The following is a 24,709-nucleotide window of genomic DNA, read 5'->3' on the forward strand; positions in this document are numbered from 1 at the left end:
CGTGCCCCGGTTGCGCTTTTGCAAATCCCCTTTGCCCCACGTTTCCCGTCACTGCCTGAAACCCAGAGCAGGAGACGCAGCCCCGGCCCTACAGCCGACCTCCCTCTGTGGTTGGCATCCCCCGGGTTCCCAAATCTCACCGGGTTCCCCCTTGCAGGGTAAGGGGACGGCAAGGCGGCGTGATAAAGGCAAACAATAACAATAACAGTAACAAAGCACCCCCTCCCTGCCCCTTACATAACCGGCATTGTCTTAATCCTACAGGTGCTTCGCAGAAGTAAAAGGGATTTGTTCCTCCTGCAAATCCTTTTTATATTTTTTTGGTGAGTCATCCTTATCCGCCCCGCCGGGGAGGCCCGGAGGCCCCCGCCGTAATGTGACCCCTGACTAAATCACTTAAACCTCCCCGGGCTTCGGTCCCCCCGCGGTGAGAGGCGGATTATGACTGTGTCCTGACCCCCTTGGCAGGGCCGGTGCTCGGCGATGGGCCCTATAAATATGTCAGCAGGGCAGCGAAAGCGAACGCCAGGACTTGGCCCGCAAACCTTGACCTGGAGCTGAATCCGGCCGGCACGGCGCCGCCTGGCAAAGCCCAGGGCTGGGCCCGCTGCTGGGGGGCCGGTGTCACCCCAAATCCCTCTCATAAGCAGGGGGAAAAAGAGCTTGGGGTGGCACAGGGGACACGGATGCTGCCCCTTGTTGGCCCATGGAGGTGTCCTCCCAGCGCCTGGGGGGGCTTTGGGGGAGGTTTGGGGGTGCCACAGGGGGTGTGCAGCAGGATGTGGGGTTGGGGTTGTTCTGTGGGAGCCCTGTGGGATGTGGGGTGCCCTGTGGGATGTGGAGGTGATGTGGGGTGCCCTGTGGGACATTGCCCTGAAGGACGTGGGGGTCATGCAGTGGGGTGCCCTGTGGGATGTGTGGTGCCCTCTGGGGGATGATGGGGTGCCCTGTGGGACATGTGCCCTGAAGAGTGTCATGCAGAATGTAGGGTGCCCTGTGGGACATGGGGTGTCCTCTGGGACATGGGGTACCCTGCAGGATGTGGGGTGCGGTGCGGGACCATCGAATGGCTTGGGTTGGAAGGGACCTCAAAAATCATCTAGTTCCAACCCCCCCTAAGGCGTAGGGTGTCATGCAGGGTGTGGGGTGCCCTGCGGGACGTGGGGTGCCCTGTGGGACATGAGGTACGCCGTGGGATGTAGGGTGCCATGTGGGATGTGGGGTGCCCTGTGGGATGTGGGGTGCCATGTAGAACGTGGGGTGTCCTGCGGGATGTGGGGTGCCCTGCGTGATGTGGGGTTCCCTGCGGGACGTGGGAAGCGATGTGGGGTGCCCCGTGGGATGTATGGTGCTGTGTGGGACGTGGGGTGCCCTGCGGAACATGGGGCGCCCTGCGGGACATGGGGTGCCCCCTGTAACATGGGGCACCCTGCCTGATACGGGGTGACCTCTGCGATGTGGGGTGCTGCCCCCCAGACCCCGGACCCCCCCCCCCCCCCCCCACGGCAGGCCCCCGCTGTTTGGGGGGGGTTCCCCGTGCGGAGCGGGGCCGGGCGGGGCCCTTTAAAGCGGTGGGAGGAGCGGGGGGGGGGGGCGGCGGCGGGGCCGGGCGGGGCGGGGGGGGCCGGGCAGCGCTGGCCCCGCCGGAGCCGAGCCGGGAGCCGGGAGCCGGGGCTGCAGCGGGGCCGCGCGGGGAGCCGGGCCGGGCCGGGCCGGGTGAGCGCATCCCTCCGGTACCGGATCCGCGGCTGCGTGGGGCGGCGGGGGCGGCGCCGCTTTCCTGGTCCCCCCCCTCCCTTCTCCATCACCATTTCGGGGCGCACCCCCCGGAGGGACCCCCCCCCCTCCCCGCCCCTGCACCCCCCATCCCCCCCCCCCCCCCTTCCCCGGGTCCCTTCGGGGTGCGGGGTCCTGCGGCGGGGGGCGCCGGGCTGGGGGCTCCCCGGGAAGGCGAAAGTTGCCGGCTTGGGGGGGCTGCCGGGGGGGGACGCAGGGTCCTGGGCACGACCCAACGCGCACGACCCCTTAAGGACGGTCTATTTTTATTATTATTATTATTTTTTAAATGCTTATTATTCCGCCCGAGGTGCGCGTGCTGCCCGGATGGATGCTCTGCAGGCACCTGCGGCCCCCCCCCGGGGCAGCCCCTGCCCAAGGGCACGGCCCCACCGAGCTGCCCCCCCCCCCGCAGCCCCCCAGGAGCTGCCCAGCACCGTGCTGAGGCCTCGGCTTGGCGAGGGGCTTCCCCTGCAGCCCCCTGCTCCTGCCAAAGCAGCCGCTCGGGCTCGTGGGCAACAGCCCCATGGTTTCGGGGTGACACCCAGGGAGGTGCCGAGCACCCTCTTCGGGGCTTGACTTCTTCCAACTTTGCCTTCCAGGTCCGTCCGGGCTGCTCCGGTCCCTCGCTGCGCCGTGGGAGCTGGGCGCTTTGAGCGATGAGCCTGCACTGGGAGAGCCCCGCTGCTGGCACCTCGGGGAACCCCTGAACTGCACCGGGAGAGGAGGTAAAACCGCTCGGCTCCCCCCAGACCCTGCCCTAAACCCACGGGAAGCCAGCAGCTGCCTGCTGCCCACACCGAGCGGATTGCTCAGACCTCCCCGCCGCGGCGGTTGTTATTATTATTGGGATGATTATTTGCTTCGCCCTGGTGGGAGGGGGGCGGAGGAGGAGCGCCGTTGCAGTGCCGGGCGTTTGGGGCCGTGCTCCTAAATCACCCGGGCTGCCCCCAGAGGGTCAAGGCCCTCGGCCACCGCGTTGGCACGGGTGGGTGGCTGCATGGCTGGGAGATGTGCTCGGGTGGGACTGGGAGCGCTCCCAGCTCTGCCCCTTTGCATCCCTTGGTGGTGCCTGGTGGTCCCGTAACGCTGCGGCGCACCCCAGGGTGGCCATTGGAGAGCTTATTTCTGGAAAAAAAAAAAAAAAAAAAAAAAAAAAAAAGTTGCAGAAACCTCACGGAGGTGCTCCAGGCCATTGATGCGTGTTTGAAATCAGGGTGGTTTTGCCCACGGGTGTCTCACCGAGCGCGGGGCAGCTGTGCCATCGGGGTGAATGTGTGCTGGGGGCTGTAGGATGGAACCTGCCCTGCTCCAGGAAAGTCTTTTGGGATTTGGGTGCTGTCTGCCTCAAGCACAGGGTCCTTGGTAGGTGCAGGGGGGCTGCTCGCCTCCTGTTACCCCTTCTGGCTGCTTGTCTTCACCATCGGGGCTGTTCCTTCCTCTCCCGGGCTGGTGGGAATGCGTCTCGTGTGCGCTCGTGGTAGGGTGGCCTTGCCCAATTCTTGTCTCAGCTGTCCCTCTTCTGAGGTAAATCGCCGTCTGTGCACCCTGAGGATGTTTCTGGTTAGAGCCCTTCCTCCTCCTCTTCTTCCTCTTCCCCAGAGCGGGCTGAGAAACCCGATGATGGTTACGCATCTGCTGCTCTTGCTGAATCAGGCTTTTTGGGGCGCCCTGGGGCAACGCTGCCTCCCCTGCTCTTCTCCAGCCTGAAGCCCCCTGAGCCCCACACAAGGCTGTGGGGCAGGAGTGAGGCTGCAAACGTGCAAACGGGGCCAGGAGCACCAGGAAGGAGGGGAGGCAGAAACATCAGGCACAGGCTAGGTGGGAAACGGCCCCTCTGCAGAGGGAACCCCTCCTGCACGCCTGTGCCCACTGCGCTGGGTACGGAGTGCTGTGTGCCTGGGAAACATCCCTGCATAGCAAAGCGGGGGGTAAAAAAGGGATTTTTGGGGCTGAAACCCCAGCCGGAGATCCCAGCTGCAACGTGGTGTCTGGGCACCATGTGGTTGAGGGGCACTTGGAGCCCGCTGGAGCTTGCACGAGGTGTTTTGCCCAACGCACACCCCAGGAGCTCAGCGGTGAGCGCAGCGGCCCCGGTAGCGGGGCAGAGCTGAGTTTCCCCAGCTCAGACACCATCAGGCAGCGTCGAACGCTGCTGGCAGGCGGGTACGAGCCAGGGATGCGTGTGGGGAATTATATCCGCAAAGTAAAAAAGATAATGGGAAAATTTAATACGGGCCTATGTAACTTTATCCCGTGTTTGTTATGAGCCGTAATTGAAAAACAATCTTGGGGTTTTTCCTTCCTGTCCCTGAAGGAAGGGGGGGGTCCTGATGTGAGCAGGGCTGCGCCACCTCGGGTGCGCTCTGCTGGGTGCTCTGCACCACGGACCCGTGCAGCTTGTGCACCAAAACCACCCCAGGAGCCCCTTAATGGCACAGTGACCTGTAGGGCAAGAGGGTTTTTTTTTTTTTTTTTGGTTGTTTTTTCTCCAAGCAGTTTGCGCTTGTTTGGGGAACTATAGCTGGTTTTGTACAGCAGGGCCTTTCCTTTAAACCCCTTGCATTTTAGGTATGTCAGGGATGTTGAGCGAACCGTGGTGGCCGACCTACTCATCATTTCGTATGTGTGTCCAGCACGGCTCTGCCCTTCGTGCCCCTGGCCCTGCGAGAGCCGCTGCATGGTGGTTAATGTGTAACGCCTGCGTCGCACCCCGCTGCGAGCGCCAGCCCCCGAGGTGGTCGCACGAATTCTCTTTGACCAGGGTGGGAAGGCGAGAAGGGGAAGGTTTTGTTGTGGGCCGAGGGGAGGAAGGAAATCTAGGCTTAGCGAGCGAAATCTGAGCTTGCTTGGTTGGGGACAGGGCTTCTGACGCTCCTCGCAGGAGGCTCTGCTATTGTGGTGGCTAAAAATAGACTTTGGACTAGTTAATTTTCTGCAGAAAGCTCCCAGGTCGGAGCCCTGGCCAGGTGAGGTGGCTCCCATCGAGAGGGAAAGGACGGCGGCTCCTTACCTTCTTCACCAAAAGCTCTATTATTTTAACGAGAAATAGCCCGCCCTTGGTTTGGGGCAACAAAGGGGTGGTTTGGTTGGCTTTCCAAGCCTCTGCCAGGGCAGAGCATCCCATCGCTGTGCCCTGGGGACCCCCAGGTCTCCCACCACGGTGCGCTGAGCGTCACGGGCGATGCTGTGGCCACGCACCTCAGGGACCTGCCTGGAAGCACAGGGAGGAGATCAGCTAAGATCCACTGGATCTTCTCTATTTAACTCATCTTTATTTTCCAGCAGCTGTCAGCACGGGGGTTGCAGTGCACGGCGGGGCAGGGTTTAGGAAGCAGAGAAACGACCCTGCAAAGTGAAGTTGGTCAGAGTAGTGGGAAGTGGAGAACGCTGTGGGTTTGGAGACGGCCGTGACCTGCGCTCTTCCCGAGCGGGCTGTACGCAGGGCGTCAGTGTCACATCCTCCTCAACGCGTGCTGGGGAGTTTTGAGGGAAGAAGGGGTCATTTCTGGCCCAAAGTTCGCTTTCTCTTCCGAAGATGTCTCTTTCTGAAGAAGTCCTTCCTCAGGGCTGTGGTGACTCCCATCCTGCACAGCAGTGGAGCACTTTCCCGTAATCCATTGGGATTTTGTTCCTCTGGATGCTGAGATGAGAAGCCACCTTCCTTTCTACCCTGAGAAATGGTCATCAGCATCTCGTTTGTGCACGGGAAGGGGACAACGTGCCCATTCCTTTTGGGGACAGACCAGGCCCATGAGGCTGCCTGGGGTGAGCCACGAGTTTGGCAGCCCCCTAAAGCCCTGGAGCCCGCAAGGTGCGGTGCTTCGTTTGCAGAGGAAAGCTTCGTTAGGGGATGCACAACTGCTTCCCGTGATGGTGTCTCAGGTGGAGCAGCCCCTGCTTGGTGCAGCAGAAGACCCAGGAAGGCTTTGCACACCGGACGAGCGTCTCCAGCTGGCAGGAGGGCCCTCCGGTGCGTCTGGGCAGCGAGTCAAAGCGTGCATTTAATGGGGGAGTGAATCGAGGAGGGTGGCTTGACCATTAGACTTGAGGCCAGAATGCTGCTCAATTAATATTTCAGTGGGATGGACAGTAAATGAGAGGAACAAAGATTGTTTCCATTTCTCTCCAATTCCAACAGCCAGTCTGATTAAAGGGCTGTGGAGTATAAATAGTACATGGAGCCATAAAGAGCGCGGAGAGAGGACCTACTCCCATCCTACCGCTATTTTATGTATTTATTTACTTTCCTATGGCTTTCTGTCCCTTAAATCAGCCTCTGCACGTAGTTAGAGCACTGAAGTCTCAGCCTTGAGGGCTGGGACCCTTGTGATGGCAGAGGAAGCCACCAGGAGGAGGGGGCTTGGTCTCTCCAGCCTTCAGGTGCCAGCTGCAGGTGTGGGTCCCCAACTCTGTGCCTGCTGCATCCCCTGTTCTGCTGGGTTTGAATGGTAAATGCAAAGGTGTTGCATTTGTTTTTCCTCCTATCCACGTCCTAAATGTGCTCGAAGCACCCTGCCACCCCCCAGAGCAGCCCCTGCCATGTTTTTTTTGTTGGTTTTTAGCTGCTTTCTGCAGCACGCCGGGGCCATGCAGGCGGGCTCCAGGCTCCCTGCGGGCTGCCAGGCATGTCCTGCCCGCCGTGCCAGGAGCGTCACCTTCTCCGGGGGGGCCCTGCGGGGTGTCACGTTGCTCCAGCACCCGCTCGTGACCCGGGGATCTCCCCTGCCCGAACACGTGGGGACGGCTGAGGTCAGCCTCTCTTCTGGGGCGAGCAGGTGCCTGGGTTTCCTCGCGTCCTGGGGTCTGATTGGCATCGATCTCGCTGGAAGCCGAGCAGCGGGACCCTGCCAGCCCCATCCTTCCCCAGGAGCGTGGACCCAGGACCACCACCACATGCGTGCCTCTCCCTGCAGGATGCTCCATCCTCCCCGTGCTTCCATCAGCCCAGATCTGCGTGCCTGTGCCCCTGGGAGCGCTCCTGTGCAGGCGGAGATGCAGGCATGCGGGCTTTCGTTATTACTATTTTTATTTTTTATTTCCATGCTGGAAACCCCCAGGGAAGTGGAGGACTGCTGGTCGTCCCCTTCATACTGAAAGGTGTTCATCCTTTTAAAAAAAAAAAAAAGGAGGGGGGTACAAACCTGCCTCCTGCAAGCTCAGCTGGACGCAGGTTTTCCTCCCGTGGCCCCAGCCTGGCTGTGCTCCGCGGGGCGGAAGGGAAACATCTCTTTATTAGGGCTGTTTCCTTAAATAAAGCCCTTGGAGCAAGTGCTGGGCTGGCTGCTCTGGCTATCCCATGACCAGTGTTGTGCGTTCGGGTTATTAACACCTCATTAGATGTTAGTTCCTCCCCGCTCCTCTGGTTCAGCAAATCCTGGTGGCTTTGTTGTCACTCCCTGACTCCCACTGCACCGGAGACTTTTTTTTTTTTTTTTTTTTTCCATGGTCTCTTGCACTTCTGCTGACGGCTGAAATTTCATTTCGTCTCGAGGTCAGGAGCTCACTTCGACTTTCAGATCTTTCGGCTGGTGTGTGCCGACACGCGTCCATGCCGCGCAGGGGCCACCGGCGCAGTTTATCGGGAGGGATTGGCATAGCATCGCTGCCAGCAGCTGGCTCGCGCCTGTGATTGCAACCTGGGCTTCCACTTGGCCAGGCCCCAGAAATCCGTATTTATTTATTTCCCCTCCTTCTAAAACCTTGCATTGTTTTCCCAAGTGACAGCAGCAGCAGCAGCAGCAGGGCACGGTTCTGCCTGGGGAGGCGTTTGGGGACCAGCCAGTGTTAGGTGTTAGGAGGAGCCCAAGGGTGCTGATGTCTCGGCTGCCTCTCTGTGGCCACGCAGCTTCTCTTTAGGGACAAACCTCCTCATTTCCATATTTCTGTGCCTGTCCTGCTGTGTAACCCAGGCTGTGACCCCTGAGCAGGCAGACACCCCCCACAAAAGGGCTCTGCCTCCTTCTGAGGTGCCCGGCCACACGCTGCAACCCTTGGTGAGCCTGGCTGGGAGCGAATTGCCCCTGCTGGCCAAAAAGCGGTCATGGATTTGCTGCTTATTTTCATCTTGAGCTTATTTTCATCTCGACTTCCACCGCCCTGCCCGGGGATGCTGTCTGTGGCACGAGGAGTTATTTCGAGAAGTGGGGCAGTGCTGTTGGCATAGAGGGGAGCGGAGGCACCGAGATTAAAGGTAAAGCTGCAGAGATAATTGGGAGCCTGCTTCCCGCAGGAATCAGGTGAAGGCGTACGTGCTGGGGAGGGGGGGGATGTTGCTGCGGTCCCAGGGGGCCTCCCTGAGCCCCCCCGCTGCTCCCAGCCTCACCAGTGGGGTCCCCATGGGGGGCTCACAGACCCGCTGCAGGTGGGGGGCGATGGAGACGCCGCGCAGGGCCACCAACCTCCCCCCCCTCCTCCTTCAGACCTGCCAGACATCTCTCCTCTAGGCTTCATTTTTATAAATTGGCCTTTTAGAGTCTGTCATCCCCGTGCAGATGAAAGGAAGACGCTGTGATGCCTCTGCGTGCGTGTCTCCCAGCTTGAGGCTTGCTGCAGCGGCTGGGTGGCCAGGCTTTTTGTTTGGGGTTTATCTTTTTTAAAGTGTCTTCTTTTCTTTCCGCCGCCCCCCCTCTTTAATCTCTCTGTTGCATCTTGGCTTCCCATCGCTCATTTGTGGGCAGGCTGGTCCTGCTCCATCGTGCCTGTCCCTCCTGCTCCATCCTTCCTGGAGGGGGCAATGGGGCGAAGCATTTTCCTTCCTGTGCATGGTGGGGGAACACCAGCAAAGCCCTGGGGCTTGGCCCACGGGGTAAAACTTAACTGCTCCCTTCTGGCAGGTGTGACAAAATCAGGGCCATCACCCATCGGCGTGGGGATTTCTCTTCCCTCCTGAGCCCCTTGCTGCCCTTTGCACCTTTTTTGCCCTTCCGTTGTTCTTGGTGGTGCCGGCTATTCCCGCTTGGGTCAGTAGCAGGAGACCCCCTTCCACCTCCCCGAGCCCGAATATTCCCCCTCCCTTGCTTTGCGCTCGGGGAGCTGCGGCTGTGGATGGTAAAGCTGAAGGGCAGTAGCTGCCGCCGGGAGCCGAGCCTTTAAATTCTCTGCCGGGTGATGGATGGGTAAGTGAGAATTGCATTTGCTGGCCTGGTAACAAACAGCTTTACATTTTCTGCTGCTTTCCCGCTGTCTCTTGGGGAAATTCAGCCTTGTTGTAAACTGCGGGGACGGGGCTTTCCCTGCTCCGGGCTGGGTTGCGGCGAGCAGGGCCGGCTCAGTGCGGGGCAGAGAGGCACCCAGGGAAAGCTGCAAGGCCCTTATGAGACGGCTGGGAAGCCAAGCTCCCCCGGATCTGGCTCTTGCCAGCAGCTTGGGGTTTCCCTTCTCACTGAGGGCTTTTATTGCCCGTGTTTAATGGGGGAATTGGGCCTGTCTGGTTGTGTCGTTCCAGTTGCTCCGCTGCCTGGGCCTCCCTTGGCTGTGTTGGTTTCCTGCGAAAGCCCTTTGGGGAGCTCCAGGTCCAGCCAAGCACTGGGATCCCCTGCTTCAGGACTGGTGAGCCAAAAAGGGATTAAAAATATACATATATACACATATATTTTTAACTTTTTATCTTCTGGGGCAGTTTACCTGACCGGTAATGAAGTACTGGCTGTGAAACCTGATGGTTAGTTACTGCGCCTGATTTATTAGCAGCAGAAATCGCTCACCAGCAAAAGAGATTTTGTGAGCGGAGAGCAGCCGAATGAGGGGGGCTGTCCCGTTTTTCCAGAAGCCCTGGCGTGTCCCCAGGCTGGTGAGTGCTGGGCAGGATGGGCTGCAGAGGGCAGGGGTCCAGAGCAGAGTGTTCCCTTCGTGCTGTTGAGGTGAAACTGCCCTCGAGGGGAAAAGGATGCTTCTCTGGACACATGGGTGGCATGTGGCTGAGCAGTGCCTGAGCAACTCATGGGGCAAGGCTCGCTGTCACCGACAGGCACAAGCAGTCGGTGCTGGAAAATGATAATTTAGATGCGAGCACTGCAGGAATCTCCCCTGTGAGGTCCAAGCCTCGCAAAATTAGGCAGAGGTTTGGGAAATGCATCGCAAGCAAAAAGACAAGAGACGTGTGAGTCCTGCAGAGGCTGGGTGAGGTCAGGTACCTCTCCTGTGGGTGTGAGGTCTGGTCTTCACCTCCCTGCAGCTCCTGGTGGCTCCCAGGTCTGCTGCCTTGTTTTTTTTCCCTTTTACCTCATCAACTCCCTGGTCTCTGGGGTTATCCATTACAGCCATGGGGTCTGACGGGCGGTGGGGAGGGTGCTGGGCTCCTGCTCATCTGCATCTGACAAGGATGTAACCGAACTGAGGTGCTCAGCAAAACCGATGTGCCAAATTTCTCCTGGGGGTAGAAATGTGGACAGAGCTGGAGCAGCTGCTGGGGACGGTGGCAGCGGATGTGCTGCTGCGGGCCCGCGGTGCCCAGGCCACGCATGTGGCAGCGTCAGTCCTGGAGGCGAATCCCCCCGGGCTGCTCCGGTCGGGGACTCCTTAGTGGTTTTATGAGAAATCGATAACACTTTTGCATGGTCATAATCGTAAAATAAGTACGATTTATGGCTGCTGCCAGGGCCAAGTTTTTTTCCAGCACGGCAGAGGGAGGGGAAACGGCACAAAAATGCTTTCCCGCTGTGTTTCCCTTCGCGTCCCACTTCATGCCAGGGCTGTGGACCCGCTCTGGCAGCGTTGGCGGACGGGATCACTGCCACCGAGCTCACCCTGTCTGTCCCCTTGCCCCGCAGCCCGCCGGCAGGTGGAATGGGGCAGCCATGAACGGCGATGCCCTGTGCCAGGAGCCCTCCTCCCCGCTCCCCGACTGGCGCGAGTTCTGCGAGCTGCACGCCCAGGCGGCCGCCGTCGACTTCGCCCAGAAGTTCTGCCAGTTCCTGAGGGAGAACCCCCACTACGACACCCCCGGCGCCGAGGCCTCCTTCTCCCACCACTTCGCCGCCAACTTCTTGGACATCTTCAGCCTGGAGGTCAGCCGGGTCTTCGTCTCCGACTCGCCCACCAAGTACAACATCGTGCCCTTCGTGGGGCTGCAGAACTGCCACGTGCCCTACGGGCGCGAGGTGGCCCAGCGGAAGGAGGAGACCTCCACCGAGTCCCTGGACAGCATGGAGGCCCCGCTGGGCGCCGGCCGCTACCTCAGCCCGGCGCAGCAGGCCCAGGCGCGCAAGGTGTCCTCCTACGGCCAGTCCCGCAGCTCGGAGGACGTCTCCGTCCACGCCGCCGCCAAGCCCAAGTTCAAGAAGGGCTTCTCCTTGAGGAACATGAGCTTGTGCGTGGTGGACGGCATGAAGGAGATGTGGCACCGCAGGTCTTCTCCGGAGCCGGGTGCCGAGGCCGTGCCGGGCAGCAGGAGGGCTGAGAGGGAGCCGTGGGCGGCCGGGGGCAAGGAGCCCGGCGACCCGCGGGAGAAGTGGACCCACAAACTGCGGCTCTCCAAGGCTCAGTCCTCCAAGGTGGAGCTGGTGGACATCCAGCGGGAGGGGACGCTGCGCTACATGGTCGCCGACGACACGAACTGTGTGGGGAGCTCGCAGTGGCAGAAGTGCCGCCTCCTGCTCCGCAAGGCGGTGAAGGTGGAGGGGGAGAGGTTCCTGCTCGAGTTCTACGTCCCTCCGAAGGTAAGTCCTGGCTCGTCTCCGCTGCCGTCTTGGTGAGTGTTGGGGTGAAATTCGAGCAGCTGGGCTTTGCGTTGTTACTTTTAATTTCCACTGCGGAGCTGGGATGAAATCCAGCCCTGGTCCAGCGGGAGGTTTGGTGCCGGGAGGCTGAGATGTGGGTGTGTGGGGGCAAGGCGGTCGAGTCGCATCCACAAACTGCTCGTCAGCGCTCAGCCCGCGGCCCTCGGGTGAGATGCTGAAGGCCCTGCCTGTGCCTCAGCCCCAGATATCGGTGATCGTAGTGCCGAAGCTCATTGCCACACTGAGATGAAGTATGTCCAGGACACCAGGAGATTTTTCTCTTCCGAGCACATTAGAGTGCTCCATGTGTCACCAAGCGACCCCACGCTTGGTTGCAGCACTCGTTATTTTCAAATTAATAATTCACGTGGAATAATGTTGCACCCAGCACAGCTTTCTGGTGGTGGGGGCAGAAGCCCTGGGGCTGGAGCACCACCGCTGCCCACGGGTTTTGCAGCGCTCCTCACCGACAGCCCCAGCTACTTGCCCTGCTGTGCAGGGGAATGCTGCTTGTTATCAGTACCGATACCCACGCTATCACTTTCCCTTGCCTGTGTCTTCTCTGCATCTGTAACGCCAAGGAAAGCTTCAGAAAGAGGAGCTGCTTTTTGTTGTGGCACACCTTTTCTTGCATGCCTCCCCTCTGCACGTGGCACAGGGAAATATTGCCCCTCTTCTCCTGGGGCAGAGAGGGGAGCGGTTTGCTCAAGTAATGCAGAGGGCATGCACAGGGTCCACCTTCAGTCCCTCCTTGCTGCAGGACCCCTGTTCCTCCTGGGAGGAGCAGAAGGTGCGTTGTGCTGACAAACCCGCACTGACTGAGCCTCATCTGCGCTGTGTGCGCTCATCTTTGACAAGCATGGGGCAAATAATAGGCCGTTCCCGGGGGTTTTACTAGTTGCACGGGTTAGAACAGAAATCTCAGGTTACTTAAATGCTTGGGGAAGAAAAACCTCATTTACTTGATTTTCTCCAGGATTTTTCCACTTGTGTTTGGGTCCCTGGCAGCGAAGCTGGGCCAGCACAAGCCTTGCACAGGGCTGTAGCTCCCCTGAGAGCTGCTGGGAACCCACTGGTCTTGATCTTTGCACCCCTATTAACTCAGGTATGATCCATACAAGAGTCACAGGGATGGCAGGAGAGTTCATATTTTTAAAAAGCACCCTCTATTTTTCTGAGGACAAAATGAACCATGGCACTGTTGGTGTTGGTATGTGCCTTCTTTTTTTTTCTTGCTTTCCTAAGCTTCACACCTCTCCTGATAAAATATAAAATCTGAGTTTGAACTCAAGCGTATCCCTACAGCAAGGCTCTGAGCTGCTGCGCATAGTGCATGTCCTCGGGCTTGGGGACTTCCTCTGCTGAGGGAATTCCCAGAATTTGGGAAGCCCCTGGGAGCGAGGGCTGCAGCACTGCGCCGAGGTGGCCCCAAACTCAGGTTAAAATGGAACAATTGCTGCTCTTAAAATGTTTAGGAGAGTGCTCGGAGGAATTTTTTTAGTGCATCTTCATTTGGCTCTAAAAAAAAATCAATTTCCAAATGATCTCACGACAACTTTCGTGGAAATAGTCTGCTCTTCTGTTGTAATTACACCCCTCTGTCTTTGGTTTGCGTTTCATCTCCCCTCATCCCATCTTGTTTTCCATCTGGCGTGCTCCAGCCAGCTGCAAACGTGGCATCAAGCTGGCACAACTGGAAGAAAACTGCTTTTTGCTTTGGGAGCCCCCAGCTTCAGTTTTGCGTAGGCCCTACAAAAACTATGGTCATGTTTTCAAATCTCCTTAGCGAGCCCTTTCTTCTTAACCGCCGCTTCGACAGGAAGCGATAAGCCGAGTTAGATGTTTGTGCCGGCACGCAGCAGTCGTTTTAGGCATCCTGGGGTTTCGAGGGCAAAATAGATGTAGGGAGATGTCCCCAGAACGTCCCCACGGCCATTAATAACGCTCCCCGTGGGCACCCCGGGCTGCCGCAGGAAGACCCTCCTGGAGCAGACCCTCCTCTGGTTCACTGCTGAATTAACGCTGTTGTTTGGTTTTTTTTCCTTAGGCAGCTGCATCCCCTTTTCTCACCTTCTCCAGTAGAAAAAAAGGTGGAAAACTTCAGCAGGGCTGAGCCCGGTGCAGCCCGGGATGCATGCAGAGGCAGCACAGGGGGCTGGGCTGGTGGAAATGAAACATCCCAGAGGGGAAAGGACAGTTTCTGTTCTCATGCTTGGATTATTATCTTTTTTTTTTTTCCCCTTAACTTAAAAAAAAAAGTCACTGAACCCATCTATCGGTAACCTGCAGCCTGGTGCACATCACCAGCCTCGTCTGAGTGCTCCAAACCCTGGAGCCACGATTCTAAGCATCCCGGAGGGGACCAGCCCTGGGAGCATCTCCGTGTACTCCTTTGGGCTGGTTCGCTGTAATTTAAGCAAATATCTGGGGAATTTGGTGCTCAGTAGAGACTCTGAGTGGGAGGCAGTGGGTCCTGCCCCCAACACAGAGGCTCCGGCGGGTGCCGGGGGAAATTCTTTTTTTTTTTTTTCCCTTTATTTTAATGTAATTAAAATTCCCCACACAGCTCTGGCTGCCACACCGTAACGCCTGGGCTGGGTAAACGGGGCGCCCGTCTGCGCTGCTGCGCGGCTCTCAGGAAGGAGAAGGTGTAAAAGGAGAGAAATAAGCGGGCTTGGCAGAGCTGGAACAAGGAAGGTTTGGCAGATAAATGCACTAACCTCCCCATCTTCCACCGGGCCTTCTCTTGGTTTAATTAAAAGAGCTTAGAGTTAGCAGGCACATGAGGGAAATCAATGCTTTTTTTTTTTTTTTTTCCCACCCCCCATAATAACCGTGCGGCTGAGCCGCGATCTTGCCTTGCTGAGAGCCACGCCGCGCTGTCCCCCGGGACAGTTTGATTAGATTGAGCAACTTTTTTCTTTTTTTTTAATTTATTTATCGATTTCTCTTAATTTTCTCTTTTCCTAGGCTTCCAAGCCCAAGGTGAGCATCCCGCTGTCAGCCATCATCGAGGTGCGGACCACCATGCCTCTGGAGATGCCCGACAAGGACAACACCTTCGTCCTGAAGGTGAGGGCAGGGTGGCGGCGGTGCGATCCAGCCCTGCTGCAGGGATGCTCTGACCCTGGGGACGTTGCCTTGGATTTGGAGCTGAAGCACCAGCAGTGCTGATGCTCCCCACGGGGGTCCCTGCCTCCCCTTCTCGGTCTGTGCTTCCCTTTGGGGCTCCCAAAATGATGCAACGTCCACCTGATGCCCAGGTATTTGGGGATCGGGCTGGTTGCCTGGCTTTCACCATGGGGTTTTGCTTCTCCTTGTCACCAGGACAAGGTTAAATTAGCGTCTAGAGACAATTTGCAAGGGTTGCAAGCAGAAAGACAAAGTCTATCTCCAGCTAGAGACCTCAGAGAAGCGTTTTCCATACAATCTAATTAATTAAGGTCATGCTCCCAGCAGCCTTTTGTGGCAAATCCTGGGCTCGAGCAGGAGCACTGGGAAGTTCCTCTGGGGCTGGGTGGCAGCAGGGACCTTCCCGCTGCGTGCTGCAGGCTCTGGCTCGGGGCACGCTGTGCCGATGCCCTGACAACGGTGGTGGTGGTGGTGATGTTCCTCTCTGTCTGATGAGGCTGTGCCTCCCTGCACGCGTTAACGGGCTCGCACGCTCCATCAGAGCTGTTGGACGTGCCTGGCTGGGAGGTGATGTGTAACAGCAACGTGTGGAGGGGCTCCGTGTCCCACCCCTGCTAAAGTTCACCTCTCTCCCCGCTGCTTCTCCCTAAAAGCACGTGGCAAAGGCAGAGCGGAGAGGCCAGGCTTCACGGCTGGGTGAGCCTGCTCACCAGCTGAGGGAACTGTGAATGCAGAGGGGGGAAACTGCCGTGATTACAGCTGCTCTTTGTCTTCAGCCTGGCGTTGCGAGAGCCCCCGTGCCTCGCAGCCCGCCTGACCCCAGTGCTCATTCCCGTGGGCTTCTTGCTGTTAACCTCAACCTTGGCTGCGGTCTGTGTCCACCATGGACACAGAGGCTAACTTGGCTGTTGTCTTCTGTACTTGAAAACCAACCTCACACGTCTTTTGCTCTCCAGACTGAGCAGCCCATGCTCCTTCCCACGTTCCTTTTGGGCTCCGGAGCGAGCGTGTCCCAAAGTGAAGGCAGTGCCGTGGCCAGGAGCGGGTGGGAAGGATTGCTTCTCCTTTCTTCTTCCTCTTTATCCAGCCCAAGTACATCCAGTCGCTGTCTTCATACCCTAACGATGATGCTGACTCACAGGCAGCTTGTGAGCTGCCGTAACCCCGCTGTGCTTTTTGCAGAACCTCTCCAGAGCTGCAGTTCCTCAGGCGAGGTGCCCGTGGTGTCAGCACGGGCCTGGAGCTCGCCGTGCCCTTGAGGTGGAGCCTGGCCTGGGCATTTTCTTTCGAAGACTAATTCTCAGCATCGAGAAGTTCATTTGAATTCCTGCCTCATCTTCCAAAATGTTTACAACGTGGTGTCAGCCATGAATTGATCAGGCATCCTCTCCTTGCTTTTGTCCTCACTGCTGAATGGCAGCACGTGCAGGACAGCATCCCTGATGCGAGGGAGCTCAGCATCTCCTCCACATAGACCATTAACCAGCAGCAGCCGCTCTTGCACTGCAGCTCACCAGCTACTTCTGATCATGGTTTTCTGGTCCCTTTACAAGTCTCATCTCAGCCCCGTTCCCCTGCCCTGCATGCTGCAGCAGTGCATACGGTAGCACCAGGCGTGCTGCTGAAGCCGAGCACGTGGCACTGATCACTGCTCCCATCCCTTGCTCTGGGGCTGCGGCAGAGCACAACCAGGTCACCGTGGCCCCACTGGGGCTCTGCAGGTCCCCACTGGCAGGGTTTTGGCTGTGGGGGGCTCTAGGTGCTTTGAGGAGGGCTCTGAGGCCGGGTGTGCTGCTCTTCCACCCCACCGCCACGGCTCTGCCCTTGCTTCAGCCTTTTCTGTAGTTACCCCCAGCCTGAAACCGCCGCGTTTACCAGGTACCCTCTAACCTGCTCCTGCCCCGTTCTGGCCTGAGCGCTTACCCTGCCGCGGGGTTAATTGATTGCAATCGATCCCTTTAATGAGGCATGGCACCAAGCGCCGCATTACCCCCGGGGGCTCGCTCAGCGTCATCTGCTGCCCTGCTGCTGCCGCCCTCCCTCTCGCGGCTGTGGACATGGGGAGCTTTTCCCCTGTTCCTGACATCCTCTATTGCTCGTGGCTCACTTTCTGCCCTGGCCCTTCTCACTGGGCCGTGTTCCTGCTGCTCTGTTGTGTTCCTCCCTTGCAGGCTGGATTCACGGAGGGTTGGAGCACCCCTTGCTGGCAGGGTACGGATTAGGTGGGTGGGACGGGGATCTTCTTGCTGAACTGGTGTGGAGCCACATCTCGCCCCTCCCGGGCAATGTGCCGTGCTTTGGGAGGTCACTGTGGGTGGAAAAGCCCCTGCTTTTTGCACAGAGGCCACACTGGAATCAGTTCTGCCAAATCACCCAAAAACTGACAGTCGGCGTGTCCTCGCCACGCATCAGACACCCGGCACACGCATTTTTTCCATTGCACAAGCGGGTGCTTGCAAAATACCCGAGCCCTGCACGTGCTTTGCTCGCTTTCATGCTCTGCGTGAAGGAGCACCCTGGTCTCCCAAGCCAGCTCCATGCCTTCCCCTCGGAAAGCCTGGCTAAATAAAACGGGGGGGGCTCTGCTGCTCCCCTGTACCCGCTGCGTGGCAAGAGAGCCGATCACTGCTCGCCGTGGCACCGGGCACTGCTCCTGTGCTCCCTGTTTATTTTCAGGACAGTGATTCAGTTGTGTGCAATTAATTTAATTTGCTCAAAGGCTGTCTCGGCTGGCAACGCGATACCCTCCCGGAGTCAGGGCTGCCTCAGGGACACGTTGTAGAAGGGGTCCGGGAGGGATGGCACGGGGAAACGGCCGGAGGCAGGCAGCACCGTGCCGGGTGCCCTGAGTGTTCTGTCCTCCCCGGCCCCAGAGCAGCCCAGCTCCTTTGGGCTTGCAGGTTTTGCATCATGACTTTTTTTTTTTTCTTCCTGTTAAAGGGCTGTTGGGGGTCTTTTTCTCTCTCTGTGATGCAATCAGGAATTGGAAGCTTCATGGACCAGCAGGCAAAGAAAATGAGGAGAGGTTTAAACTCCTGGTTTTAGGAGTCTGGAAGGATTTCAGGGCAATAAGAGTGCAGCACAGCCTCTGACATGCCACCTGTGCAGAGGTAGTTTTTGGGGGATGCTGTAGGCGAGGGGATGCTGTCTGCCCTTGGTTGTGCTGGCGCACAGTGACACTCAGCCTTGGTGCTGCTGGCCAGGCACTTATACCCAGGTGTGACCACACAGGCTGTAAAAACTTTGTGATGCATTTGCTGAAAAAGGGGTGATTTTTTTTCCTCTGGGCCTCAGCTTTGGTCAGGGATCACCCCTGGGCACATCAAAGCATCCCTGGGGGGTCACTTCTCAACCCCCCTGTGCTGGGATGGGAACACGCAGGTATCCTTCAGCTAGGGCACTGTGTAACAGTGGCAAGTGAACGCGGGGGTCCGGCCGGTGTCCTGACAGATTATGGGTTTTGCTTTGCCTGGCGGGGGGCAGCAGACGGGTGGCAGGACCCTGGACGTGGCCTGACGCTGTCCTGTCTTGCCTCCAGGTGGAGAATGGTGCCGAGTACATCCTGGAGACCATCGACTCCCTGCAGAAGCACTCCTGGGTGGCAGATATCCAGGACTGCATCGACCCCGGGTAAGGCTCATGGGGCATGGTCAGGTTTCCCCTCCAAACCACAGCCTCCATCCTCTCCAGTAGGTCAGGGCGCGACCTGGGCAAGGTTCCTGCACTGCTGCCCGTCACATCTGTGTCCGTCAGGTCCAGGGGTCCCAGTGCATCCAGGAGGTCTCTGCTATAATGTGCTTGTTTAAAGGAAAGTAAAGGAAACTCATCTTGTTCCAGCAAGTGAAAAGCTCCTCTGAGCACCCCGGAGAGGGCAGAGGGCATGCCTTTGGGACTGGTCGTCAGCCCTTGCAGACCACTAGGATGGAAGAGACCCCAGCTGATGCAATTTTCGCTGCTCAGCTTATTGCAGGAAGTCTCTGACTTGTTTTGGCAGAAATCTGGAGGCAAAGTTAGCAGCCGTTGTGTGTCAGAGGTGCAGCCTTGCAGCGTGCCAGCCACTTGCTAACCCCTTCCTGCTCCGCATCGCCTCGACTAGCCAAGGCAGGTGACCCAGGGATGCTCCCAACACCAACTCTCCAAAGCTTTCATATCATCTCAGAGCTACTTCCCATGCTTTTTTTCCAGTCCAGCAGCCGCGCTATATTCAATGGTCTGCTGGCACGCTCTCCCGCAGCCCATGGGCACGCCCCACTGCTACCCTTCTTGGCATTATTTCGGCAAAGGGGGGGATGCCCAAGCTCGCAGAGGTGAAAGCCTCGAGCAAAACTGGGACAGGGGCTCCTGGAGGCTCCCTGCTGCCCCCCGTGCCACCTTCCCCCAGGATGACGCTGTCCTCCAGGGCTGCGTCTCGCAGTGAGGACGCACCGTGCGCTCCTGCTGCTGCTTTTTTGATACATAATTGATGAAGCAGCACCGAGGCTGGGCTGCTGAAGGAGGTGAGGCAGGGAAGCGTGGCCTGGCAGTTGAGGAAGGGCTGTTTTTACTCAAAATGGGTGTTTCGGTGCCGGTTCTCCAGCTGAGGCCAGGTGCCTGCACCGGCTCCTCGCTCTGCCTCCGGCAGCCTCGTGGCGTTTGGTGTTTGCCTAGCACCCAGCACAGCCCCGTGCTGGCCTCTGGACACGACCGTAGAGCAAATAATAATGAACTCTACAGCAAATAATAATGAGCTGCTTAATACACTGACACACGTGCTCCGTGCCAAGAATGAATTTTCATTCAGCTCCTGCACGCGGTGCTCGGTCCTCCTGCCAAGGATCCGCGCTGAAACCTCTGCGTAAGCGCCCTGGCGACGGGTTTTCTGCAGAGCTCTGTTGGTTTTGGTTTCCTTCCCCCCTTCTTTTTTTTTTCCTTTCTATTTTTTTTTTAAGTGGCTGCAGTTGAATGACTCCCAGTGGCTGATTCACTTACTGGCCACTAAATAATTCAGCAGCTCCCTCGTGAGCCGTTACCGCTAACGCAGCCGCTTCCTGGCTGTCTGCACGCACGTGGCCGCTGTTAAGCAAGAGCACCCGAGTGCCACGAGCGGCTCCGGGCTCTCGCTGGCGGCCGGGCTAAAAATAGGCGGTGAGCAAACAGGGAGCTTGTGCAAGAAGGATGCTGAAGTGCACGGGCAGGGGGGCAGCTGGGGATGTGGGACGCGGGGGCTGCACTGCAGTGGATGCGCCTCTGGTCTGCAGGACCTCCTGGTTTTTGGGGTGCAGCTCCTGGGGGTCGGTTCGAACAGCCCCTTTCTGAGGGGGGGTGAAAGCGAAACCGGCTCTGGGTGGAAGTTGGTGATGGGAATGTGTGCGTACGTCTCGCGTGCAAAGCGTGCGAGCAAGAGCTCTGGAAGTCACAGTAAGAGACGTGTCCAAGCCGAAGCGATCGCAGCGCAGCTCTGCAGCTGGTCCCAGCCAGCACGACCCAGGCAGCGAGGGTTTTTCAAGGGCTCGTACCTGCACGCTAGTTTCTCAGCCCAAAAAGCCACCTTGTTTTGATGGCAATGTTTGAGGCAGCCCGTGGTGCGTTGGCTGCTCTCCATGCCTCCTCCCGGCACACTGCGGCTCTGCCGGCTGCTCGGCCTCTGAGTGCTGCGGGCACCTCGCTGCTCCGGGAGGAAGCGGCAAGCATCGGGATGTTCTCTGCGGATTTGGGCCAGAGCTGGGATTTCACCGGGGTGGTGGTGGTTGGATAATAAAGCCCCTGCTGCCCGCGAGGGGGAATGCTGTGCGTGTCTGTGTGTGGTCACCTGCTCTGTGCTCGCCCCCCAGGGACAGCGGGGATGACATCGAGCTGGCCTCCTGCGCGCCTGGAGCCTGCCTGCCGGGCAGGGCATCCTCCTGCAGCTGCGAATTTCTGGCTGACGGTGAGAAATCCTGCTGCAGAGGGCGGGGGGGGCGGTCTCCTGGTGCTGGCTCTGCTTTTGGGGTCCAGATCCTGCCGGGGACAAAGGCAGGGAGCCTGAAGTGAGCGCTCAGGTCCTCGCACTTGTCCCTGTCGTGGGGAGATGCCCGCCCTCATTGAAGACACCGACGTTGCCTTCCAGATGTGCACAGGCCACCAGACAGATGTGCCCTGCCTGGTGCTCACAACGCCGCCACTGCCACCACCGTGTCTGTGCCCCATGGCCGGGGCAGGGACTCCCTGGGGGAGCTGCTGGCCCACGTCCCATTGGAGAGCTTTCTGCAGACGCTGGAATCGCCCCCCACCACCGGCACAGGTAGGCAGGCAGGGCAGGGGTGCAGGATGCAGCCCCATCGCCTCACTCTTGGGGTGCACGGGGTTGGGAGAGGGCAAATGTTTGGGTGCTCCCTAAAATCTGCCGGTGCTTGCGGCCAGGGGAGGACAGCGAGGCGGAGGCGGAGGTCAACCTCTCCGACTTCCCCTGGTTCCACGGGACTCTCTCACGGATCAAGGCGGCTCAGCTGGTGCTGCTCGGCGGTGCCAGGAGCCACGGCTTGTTCGTCATCCGGCAGAGTGAGACGCGGCCCGGGGAGTACGTGCTGACCTTCAACTTCCAGGGGAAAGCGAAGGTGGGTGCCGCCTGCTTCGCGAGCAATCCTCGGCTGGTGGAGGGGCCTCCTCGCGGGGGTGAAGGAGGCTGGGGCTGTCCGATTGCCTCCCGGCTCACCCCCTGCCCCTGCCCTCGCAGCACCTCCGCCTGTCACTGAACGAGAGCGGGCAGTGCCACGTGCAGCACCTCTGGTTCCAGACCATCTTCGACATGCTGCGCCACTTCCACACGCACCCCATCCCGCTCGAGTCGGGCGGCGCGGCCGACATCACGCTCCGCAGCTACGTGGTGGCCCAGAGCCCGCTGCCCGGTAGGTCCCGGGGCCGTGCCAGGGTTCGGGGCTGCTGGGATGGATTTGGGCTGGGACCTTGCACCAACCCAAAAGGGAGCCGGTCCCTGGGATTTCCCCACTGACAACTTAATGGCGTGCCCGTGTTGGAGGGTTGGTCCCATGCTGGTCTTTTGAGGGAGGGTGCGTGTGGCTTTGGAGATGCCCCAGGATGGGCGTTATCCCATTTTGGATGGGGGGAGAGCCACAGCAAGCCATGTTGGGGTGGCCTGTGTGTCCCTTGGTGTGGGGCAGGAGAGGATCGGAGGCTGCGTGGCTCATTGGGGCATGCCGAAGGTGGGCGAGGAGGGTCGGTGGGCACAGGGTGAAGGATAGGGTGGGCATAGGAAGCAGCCAGCCTCCGAGGAGTCAAACTCCCGTCTCCCTTACAGACGCCGGCCCCCCGCCAGCCATCGTGCCGCAGCCACCGGGCTGCCGAGCCGACCTGCCGCCCCCGCACTACTTCTGCAGCACAGCACCCGCTGCCCCACCGGCCCCACCACCCGCCGAGGGGGCGGCCACAGCCCCCGTTGTCCCCGTCCCCGCACCCTACCACCGCCTGGAGGGTGCCCTGGGCCCCCGGAGCCGCAGCGACAGCGCCGAGCGCCGGCCGGAGCCCCCAGCCGCTGGCGCCGAGGACTACCACGATGCCGACGGCGCCCGCAGCCGGACCCGGGCGGTGGAGAACCAATATTCCTTCTACTGAGCCCCCCCGGGGGCAGGATGGCAGGGGGGCACGGGTCACCCACACCTCGCCACCACACCAGCCTCGCTGCCGCCGCCACCACCTCCTGCCACCACCAGCACCGCGGCCAGGACCTCCTTCTTGCTCGCTGCCGCTTTCGGGAGCCGTGTGAGCAGCGAGCGATGTCACGGCCAGTCCCAGCCCCGAGGCTGGGGTGGCGCTGGGGGCTTGGGAGGCTGAAAGCATCAGTGCCATTTCGGAGCTTGCAGCATTTTCCCTTTCCCTCCGGACCAAGAGCTCTCCCGGGACCGAGTCAGCATGGGGCTCGGGCGTTTTGGGATGATTGCGGGGACGGCAGGTGCCCCCCAGGGGCTGCTCTCCCACATGCCCATCCGTGTGCATCCCAGGGGCATGCCTTTCGTTCGCTCTGCCAGGAGAAGGCATTTTTCAAAGCCAAACATCTCATTGGAGGAAGGTTTTTCCTGCTGTCCTGCCACTTCTGTTCCTTTGTCCTTTCTCTTCTTGTAGCTGGAGACTCCCTGAATAACCCCTTTCTTCCTCCCTCTCTTCCTTGGCTTTTGAAACCTTGGCTGCCTGCAAGGGCATCAGCTCAGCCTGCTGCCTCCTTTCTACTGCAGCTAGGCGATCATTTCCAGTGCTCAAGGCAAACCTTGAAAAACACAACAACATCCCCGCTTGGATCGGCTGTCAGTCAGTGGGGATGTGTCGGGGGATTCAGACAGAGGCCAGGGGCTCGTATGCAGAGGTGGAGGCAGTCTCACCTCCACGAGTGCTCACCTGGACTCCCCGGGAGTGAAAACACTACAGACCTTCAGTAGATGCTATTGAAGATTTTTATTTTTATTTTTCTTATAGAAATTGAAATGCCCGGAAAGAATGAAAGGAACAGGGCTGCTGCCAGGTGGGGAAACAAGTGAATCAGAGGGGCCGGGTTAGGCTGACAGCACGGGCAGCCAGCATTTCCCTTGCTGGTGGCTGAAATGCCACCCTGACCCTGCCCGTGTGTGCGGCAGCACGACTGCTGGCAAGGACCGGGCGCTGTCTCTGCCTGTTAGCAGCATTGTGGCTTTTGAGCAGCCCCCAGCGCAGGCACGTGCGTCTCTGGCTGAAACAGCAGCTCCCTCCTACACCTCTGAGACCTGGGAGAGAGCGCAGAGCAGAAAACCACCGGGGCCAGGCTGCTTGGTAGGATTGTGTGCTTTGCGTAGGGTAGGAGCCAAGCCACAACCTAGTTCAGAAACCATTGAATTTGCCTGGAGAGTTGCTTTGGCATCTGGTTTTGGTTTGGGTCAGTTTTGTGGTTTGTTTGTGTTTTTGTTTCTTTTCTTTTCTTTTTTTTTTTTTTTTAAAGGTGCCTTCTTTCCTGAGCTAGCAAAGCTGTCCCCAGCTCCGGAGTCACTTTTTCCCCCTTCACCAGGGCAGGGGGGTGTCTCCGAGGCTCCTTGCCTCCTCTAGCCATGCGGGAGCTGCCTTTCTGGCCGATAGGTGTGTGGGCTGAGAGCTGAGAGACCTTCCTGCAGCCAGCTCCCCCTTCTCCCCAAACTCGTGGCCCTTCAGCCCTGCCACACCAGCAGCCACCTCCAGCAGCGTGGGCAGTGGGAGCTGTTCGGTGTGCTGGGGTATTTCTCCTTCCTCAGCACAGCTAAACACAGCCCAGGCAGGGAGAGGCCAGATGCTCTCGGGTTTAACGTGGACCTGCTTCTTTCACGCACACGGTGAATGAGGGGGAACCTCCAGATGCAGCACAGACATCGTTGCTCTTGTTCTTCCCCAAGGTCCGAGGTGGCTGCGGATGGGAGCACTGCCTTAGAGCCCTTCACACGTTGGCTGATTTTTCATCTTCTGTGCCACGGGATCGGAACAGGGTGGGGGGGGGGAGTGATGATCTGCAAGCAAAAATGTTAATTTGTAAATAGGGAAGAGTCTGGAAGAGTTTACTGTTCTGTAGAATAAATTAATTTTATTTAAAAAAAAAAAAGAAAAAAGACACGGGGACTTGTTAAACAAATGGAGAAGCTGCGTTCTGGTTTTAAAATAAAACCGCTTGCAAAAAGGACAGCACATGGACATGAGCTCGGGGCTTTGCTGGGTGTGCTATATAAAGAGAGAGGATGCTGTCATGTCGCATGTGTGTAGACCTTGTTGCTGTCTTGAGGCGGCTGTGGCTGGGCTCAGACTGCCCGAACGGAGCTGGTCTAGCACAGCGAGGAGGGAGGAGGGGGGGAATTTTTTATCACGGCTGAGCAGAGGGAGGTGGAGGACGTGTCCAGGCTGCGCAGGGCTGGGTTTCCTCTCCTCCCAGTCTGTCGTTTTCTTTGTCTGGTTTGTCACTGGTGTAAGTCGAACCGCCTCCAGCCCTGGAGCAGAGCAGATAAAAGTGAAGCGAGAGCCCAGGGGAGCGAAGATGTGCCTCCCTCTCCGAAGCCAGCCCTAGCATCTCCTAGCAGCCGAGGTCCCCATAGCATGTTTTTTCCCCCCTCCTTTGCCACCGTCTC

General features: G+C 58.8%; 1 protein-coding gene across 2 annotated transcripts; it reads left to right on the forward strand.

The window, feature by feature from the left end:
* The first annotated feature begins 1,606 nt into the window (after positions 1–1,606).
* On the forward strand, positions 1,607–24,267 carry SH2B2 (SH2B adaptor protein 2). 2 transcript variants are annotated; one of them, XM_066979879.1, is made up of 10 exons: positions 1,607–1,716; positions 2,379–2,504; positions 10,548–11,435; positions 14,466–14,567; positions 18,166–18,257; positions 20,438–20,532; positions 20,713–20,886; positions 21,006–21,199; positions 21,319–21,490; positions 21,901–24,267. In XM_066979879.1, exons 3-10 carry the CDS (start codon positions 10,575–10,577, stop codon positions 22,212–22,214), a joined length of 2,004 nt encoding a protein of 667 aa, XP_066835980.1. In that variant the 5' UTR covers positions 1,607–1,716; positions 2,379–2,504; positions 10,548–10,574; the 3' UTR covers positions 22,215–24,267. The 2 variants fall into 2 exon arrangements, with proteins under 2 accessions (XP_066835980.1, XP_066835981.1); XM_066979880.1 differs by having other exon boundaries at positions 1,660–1,733.
* The last annotated feature ends 442 nt before the right edge of the window (positions 24,268–24,709 follow it).

Source organism: Anser cygnoides, chromosome 18, assembly GCF_040182565.1.
Source record: "Anser cygnoides isolate HZ-2024a breed goose chromosome 18, Taihu_goose_T2T_genome, whole genome shotgun sequence".
NCBI classification, from domain to species: Eukaryota; Metazoa; Chordata; class Aves; order Anseriformes; family Anatidae; genus Anser; species Anser cygnoides.